Raw genomic sequence first — 7,617 nt, forward strand, 5'->3', positions numbered from 1 at the left:
CTCTGTTCGGAGAGTTTAAGTCTGTTCTGTCGGACAAAATAAATGTGCCGTTTTCGTGGTCTGACCGTTCCAAATTTTTAAGCTGTTCCACAATTAAAACTGGCCCTGTTCCAGTGTTCCCATATATCAAAGTTTGTCCGACTAGACACCCTTAAGCTATTAACAAATTTTCAGCTTGCTATTAATCAACTTTTTTTTCATACGCGGGATCCAGACCTATAAGTATTTTGTCGAAAAAAACGTTCTTAGCAAAAATATAGCCTATAAAAAAGTAAAAAAAAAAATGTACGCGTTAGGTCTCTGGATCTCGTAGAACCAGAGTTATAGCCAATGAAAAATCGATTCATATTCACCAAATTTCAAATAGAATATTTCGACGAGAAATATCCAAAAAATTAAGCACTTTTTGGGGAAAACCCATTATAACTTTTTTAAAGTGTTTAAAAAAAGCTTTATTTTTGTTTTTACAGAAAGTTTCTAACATTAAATTTAAGCAAGTTACGCTCAAAATAAAGTTCCTCCCTTGTGATTTTGCAAAAAAAAATCGGGAGGACCACCCCCTAATTAGCAACTTAAATGAAATTAATCGTCACCGCTCCAAAAATTATTTTACTTATGTTGTGTTTATATGATCTGTAAAGTAAAATTTTTAAAAATTTAAATTTTGAAAAATATCCTTTTTTTCAAAATAACTTAAAAATTGTTAGAGATACCAAAAATCTCGAAAAACAAAAATAGTCAGATTTGCTTTTCTGAATATCATGTATTTTTTTGTTTTTCTGTTAAGACAAAAATTGATTAAGATTTGGTGTTTCTAAATTTGCATACATTCGTGATCAGTGACTCGTTCAACCCCTTTTAACTACAGCCCTGTCAATAATAAGGACTTTGAACCGATGAAACTTACAGATCATATAAACAATATATACACAAGTCAAGAAACTTGTGAAGTCGTAACGATTAAGTTCATTTAAGATGCTAATTAGGGGGTGATTTTCTCGATTTTTTTACCAAAACCAAAAGGGACTAACTTTATTTTGAGCGTAACTTGTTTAATATTGATGCTAGAATTTTTTTTATAAAACAAAAATGAAGATTTTTAAACACTTTAAATAAGTTGTAATGAGTTTTCCCCGAAATGTGCTTCATTTTTGGTTATTTCACGTTAAAATATTCCATTTGGAATTTGACGAATATGAACCTATTTTTCATTAGCTATAACTCTGCTTCTACTAGGTGTAGAGACGTGATATATACACCATTTTTTTAAATTTTTTACAGGCTATATTTTTGCTGAGAATGTTTTTTCGACAAAATACTTACTATTTGAGTTATTTGCGAAAAACCGTCTAAAAGCGTGGTTATTTTGTTGAAAAAATGAACATAGTCACTGCCAAATAACTCGAAAAGTATTGCCTTAGTGAAAAAACTCTATAGAACAAAAGTTACTTAAAATTAGCCAGTTTATCCATTTCCTGACTTTCTTTGGACGAATATTTTTTCACCCATAAGAGGGGGGTGAAAACCACCCCCAGGGCAAAAGCACATATCGGCACAATATCACTTTTTTTCTTTGACTTGTTAGCTATGTGTATGCCAAATTTCATGTCAATCCAAGCGGTTCTTTAAAATTTAGAGGTTTTGCAATATTTTACCGTTAAAGAACGGACTAGTAGAGCGCACAAATCTAAAATTGGCACAGTTAGCAACTGATTTAGGTGAGTACTCAACTTTGGAAATATTTTTATGTTTGCCTAATGCGCTTTGTCAATGAGAATAATACTATTAAAATATATTTTATATAAAATCAGTTGATATTGAGTGATTTATATATTTTTTATACAATTAAATCAAAAGAGTCTTTTTTTATAATGAATGCGTTGTTATTATCACTCCAGAAATAACGGAGATGCTTGTTTTACTTTAATTAAAATTATTACACATACATTTCAATGATTACCTATTTTAGGTGATACCCCACCAGTATTATGCTCTACATACGTTTATTGCGGTACGAAACGTAAAAAATCTACAAATGGCGATTGTATGGTTAGGTCAACTCCATCGCCTAAGAGATCAAGTAGTAGTCTCAGTGATATTTCCAGTTTTGATATTAATTTGCCCACAAAACTTGAAACTGAATTGACGGAGAAGGTAAAAAAATTGGAGTATCAAGTAAATGCTTTAAAGAAGAAGTGCCGTCAGAAGAACAGTCAGCGTTGTAGAAGAACAACAAAAAACAGAAAATCGGCAACCAAATTCATGATAGAGGTACTGTTAGAAAATAAAAGCATATACGTGCACACTTTTGTTAATATGCAGTTTTCACACAAAACTCGTTCACAATGGAGTCACAATGAAAAGGATTTAGCTCTGGCCATTCATTATAAGTCTCCTAGTTGTTAAAAATTTTTAATTAGATCTCTTAACTTTATCTTACCTTCACTAAAAACAATTCAAACTTGGTTGCGTGTCATAAAATTAAGAACTGGTTTAAACATTTCCTTAATTGACAAGTTGAAGAAAAAAGTAGAGACAATGGATGAGTGGGAAAAATTTGTGTGTTAATGTTTGATGAAATTTCTTTGAAAAAACAATTGGAGTACAATAAATTAGATGACATTATAGAAGGCTTTCAAGATTTAGGTGCTTTAGGAAGAACAGAACAAACAAACTTGTCAACACAGGTCTGGTTTTCATGATGCGCAGCTTGCTACATAAGGCTACGCGGCTTGCTACAGGTGGTCCAATACATAGCGACCACTTAAAAAACATTGTAGTTGAAGTTGTTTCAAAATTACAAAATATTGGGTATATACCAAAAGTGTTGCGTGATCAAGCATCTAATAATAGAGCTTTATTTAAGCTGTTAGGTGCATGTAAGGATCAGCCTGCAATAGAACCCAGCAAACAGGTTTGAGCCCAGTTACGTGATGATTACGTTAAATTTACGGCAAATTTCAACGAATACGTAACTCGGTGATTTATGACGGGAATAAAACGTATTTCAGTGCCAAATAATTCACGTATATTTAGTACTTCCTTTATACATGTTTGATATTAGAATAATATAAAATCATAATGACGAATATAGTACATGTTTTTTATAATACGTGTGAATGTTGGTTACATCGCAAAGGTACGTGTATTTCACGTAATAATCACGAAACAGAGATAACTTCCTTTGGTTCAATTTTGAGAAATATTTTGGAAAACAAAATTTTACAACGGTGTTGGTTAAATACGTATCGCTTGAATTTTACTCACTGTATTTTATGGACGTCGAAAAACTAGATTTATTTCACGTAAAAGTAATGTAAATAATACCAATATTTAAACAAAAAGTTTATGATTTCGCTTTTAAAATCAGTTAGAGTAACTATTTCAATCCAACCTTGATTTGAAGCTATTTTTGCTATTTTTTTCTTTAAAACTATCACAGCAACTAAAATGATCTTGAGTCTAATTTTCAAATCGCGCGCGGTGATGACGTACTACCAAGCCTTTCTCCTCCTTTAAATAATATCACATGACCACGGTACGTGAATAACATAGTTGATTCGAAAACTAAATTAATCGATTTATCGAATAATAGATACGTTTCGATAGGATTATTTTTTTTTGTATTATTCTGGTATTGAAATAGATTTTTAGTAAGACCAATTAGTTAATAGTAGAAGAAATTTAAAAAGAAAATACGTAATACTAATTTAAAGTAAGTAGAATAGTTTAACTGTAATTTAAAAATACTCGATTTTTATAATCGATGATCATAACCTCTAATATCAGCTTCTCACATTTCTCACACTCACCATAGAAGAGTGGGTGAGACTCACAACAAAAAGTGAAACGTGAAGAGCTTTATTTCTCTCGTTTTATTTTAGGCGGGTTTATTTATAATAATGTCTTTCGTATTAACGTTTACCTCACTGCTTGAGGGTTGAAGTGCCGATGATGCAATCAGAAAAAACAATAAAGTGTCGAAGTGTCTTCCTCGAAATAAAAAGTGACCTGTGTTGTGTTTTATGTTGGCAATTTTTTTAATGTGTCTTTAGGTCAGTACCATTTTTGGTTCATTATCTTGTATAATAATATACAAGACAAATGTTTTAAAGTCTCAAAATACTACTAAATAAATACATGGTTAATACTTTATATGCTTGTTTTATTTATATCATAATATGAGGATAATAATTACGTGATTCATAAGTTAATTAAGGTCGAATTATTTACGTGAACCGAGGACGTATCCTTCACGTGAATACTAATATATACATTCCCTAAAAGATACGTTAATCAACACGTATTTGCAATGTGAATTTCCCGAAACATTTTATTGCTATTTAAGGTAAATAACACGTCTATTGAAGACGAGTTATTCACGTAATTTAAAGACGTATTTTAAATGTGACATTCCAACCAAATTTTCACGTGAAATTCACGTATACAATTTACGTATATTGGTGACAAATGTACCCAAAATTCACGTAATTAACACGTCGGTCTGTTTGCTGGGAAATAGGAAATCAGAGGATTTTCACTGTGTTCGATACACCCCACTTATTAAAAAGTCTAAGAAATAATTTTCTTAACAAAAAGTTGACGTTTTTTGCCGATTCTAAACAAATATCGTGGCAAGATATTGAATACACATACAACATCGATAGAACCAGTGTGAGAGCACGATGCATGGTGAAAATGACACGTTCATATAAACCCTAATAATTTTCAAAAAATGCGTGTAAAATTAGCAGCACAAATTTTTTCCAACTCAATTGCCTCAGCAATATCAACAGCAATGTCTGTAGGGCAGTTACACACCAAAACGGCTTCTCTTACTGCCGAATTTTTGAAAATTATAAATAATATTTTTGATGGTCTTAACAGCAAATATTGTAAACAGAAAGCCAATGTCAACTTTAAGCAAGTCAACTGAAAACTTAAAAGCAGGTTTAGAATATTTTAAAAAATTAAAGTTTTTGAAAATCAAAAATAGAGAAATAATATTCACTGTCTACACGGCTTTCAGTGGACCACTTTGTCAGTTTTATGTTTGTGGGAGGAACTTCAAAAATAATATAATGTGTCACATCTTTTAACATCTTTTCTGAACCAAAATCCTCTAGAAAATTTTTTCTCTATTGTGCGCAATAGAGATAGTCTAGTGCGTTCATAAAAAAACATGTGTTTTTACTTAATAACAGGCGGTAGCTGGTTTGTCTTTAGTTTCATGCGTGGAAGAGAATGATGCTAGATCAAAAGTATGTGTTTTATCTCGTCAGGTATTAATGACGCACGGGTAAATAATCGTGGACTCAACTGAATGTTAAACTACACTATTAGCTTTAGTTTATATATACAGTAGATATTAACAAGTATTTTATAATATCAGGAAAACAATATCAGTATGTCTTAAAACCTTGGAATCATATGGAAACTTTTTATTCGGCTTAGGGAAAAATGTATTATTGATAAAAACTTGCACGTCCTAAAACTCAAAATGAAAGAATCAGATGTCAAATATTATGAGTCGTATACCAAGTTTGTTAAAAAATATTAATTCTTCTCAAGAGTAATATACCTTCATTTTTAAAGTACTTTCATATAAACATGAACGTGGTTTTTAATTGTTCTCGACTTTTAATAATAAAATGTTTCGATATTGTCAATAATGAAAGTACTTCTTGAGAACAAGAAATAATAAATATCTTTTTTTCCTAAAATTTTAATTTTACTATCTTAGTTTGAAAAGAATTAACATTCAAATATACTTATTTACTTTGTTTTGAAATATGATCTAATTAGTGATGTTTTAAACTTTCTAATCCTGTCCGTTTATCAGCTTTTACCTATTGTTCCTAGGCAGATGGCCCTCAACTATTTATATGTTGGAAATTCCCTGTCATTTTATCAAGATATATGTATACCAAATTTCATGCCAATCCAATGGATTCTTTAAAATTCGGAGGTTTTGCAATATTTTACCTGGGGTGAATGGGTTAGATCTGGAAAGAAATTCTGTATATCAACTTCAAATAGTTTATTTCGCATTAGTTCTGAAAATATTCTTTTATAAATTGCAAAAAATAATTTACATGTGAATTATCACTGCTAATTTTATTATGTATTTTCTATTTTGTTGTTTTTTTTGTAGTGTATTAATAATTAAATAATTTTTAAGAAACCTCTTCACTATTTTTATTAATCAATTTTTAGCGTTTTATCTGAAGTAAAATCGGAATTCCAAAATAGAGATTACAATCGCGTTAAAATTATTTGTTAAAATGCTGAATACTACCCTTATATCGTTGTCTATTACGCCAGCCAAGCGACTCAAATTTATTTTTCAATCTTGGCAAAAATTTCAATAAATGTCGCCACCGTCCAGCCAGGTAGTACTTAGACTTGAGGGGCAAAGAGGTGTAAGTGGGCGGAGTTTAACAATGAATTCGGTTTTACCTAAAGGTGAGGTATCTATGTAGTTATTAATCAATGCCCATGCCTAGATTTTGTGTCACATTGGATCTACTAAAAATCGATTTTCTATAACAAGAAATCGAACATGATTGACTCGGCAACTTTTAGCGCGCCTATGAGTATAGAAATTATTCTTTTTGATAGTATAATGTCACTGTCAATGTCGAATTACCGACGCACTTTGCCTCACTGTTGAAAGTTCGGAGAACTTTTGAAAAACAAAAATTTTGATGACACGTGACTGTTTACTCTTAATTGAACTAATATATTATAGATTGTAAAGTAGGAATATACTTTTCTATATCTATTCATTTCCAATTAGTTCTTACACAGAACAGTACCAGCCAGATGCATGAAGTGTGCTTTTTACCTTTGGAAGAAAAGTCGAAAGAAAGGGTTGACTTATTGGCTAACAACTAAAAGACATGTGGCCATCATAACCGAGAAGAAAAAGAAGAAATTTGTTGTCATGGAAAACAATTTACGTTTCTAGCAAATATACACAAATTGCAAAAATTGAAGTATTTTGTGACATAAAAAGCAGATATTATTTCAAAATTTTTTGTAGTCGAAAATTTTTAAAAAAGAAATAATAAATAATGGCATGCTCGTCTTGTCCACCTTCAGGTTGTGGATCCCCACCGTGTGCACCTTGCGGTGACTGTCCCCCCGATACGACGGGGATATCGTATTGTCAAGGATGCTATCCCACATTTGCCTGTGTCCCTGTCTCCGTTTGTCCCGCTTGCCCATGTGAACCGTGTCCTTGTCAGCCAGTTCCAGTTCCATGTATTCCTCAACCTGCAGTCTTAACACCAGTCATTACACCCATGCCATGCTGTCCCTGTCCCTGTCCTCCTAACTGTTCACCACGTGGACAATTTTGTAAATAAAGTGAGTTAAATCTGTTGATTTTATGAAACATGTATCGTCGGAGTCTAAATAAAAAATCTAAAAATAATAAATTGTGTTGTAATTAACTAGTTTTGTTGGTAAATAAGCCACAATTTTACTAAAAAAATGATTTTATTAACGTTTTGTAATGTAATTTTGTGTTGCAATTATTTCTCATAATTACTTATATATTCCCAGTTACTGTTACAAAAAATTAACAGACCCCAATACCCCGAACCACCAATT

The 7,617-nt window shown here is 31.3% G+C and overlaps 1 protein-coding gene across 1 annotated transcript; it reads left to right on the forward strand.

Annotated features, from left to right (window-relative positions):
• Positions 1–7,076: 7,076 nt before the first annotated feature.
• LOC126880970 (late cornified envelope-like proline-rich protein 1) lies at positions 7,077–7,370 on the forward strand. Its single transcript, XM_050645054.1, has one exon. The coding sequence runs from the start codon at positions 7,077–7,079 to the stop codon at positions 7,368–7,370; it is 294 nt and encodes a 97-aa protein (XP_050501011.1).
• Positions 7,371–7,617: the final 247 nt, after the last annotated feature.

This window comes from Diabrotica virgifera, chromosome 2 (assembly GCF_917563875.1).
Source record: "Diabrotica virgifera virgifera chromosome 2, PGI_DIABVI_V3a".
NCBI lineage: Eukaryota > Metazoa > Arthropoda > Insecta > Coleoptera > Chrysomelidae > Diabrotica > Diabrotica virgifera.

Excerpts from the sequence above, each read along its gene's own strand:
- LOC126880970 (XM_050645054.1), top strand. The coding sequence starts at position 7,077 with ATGGCATGCTCGTCTTGTCCACCTTCAGGTTGTGGATCCCCACCGTGT.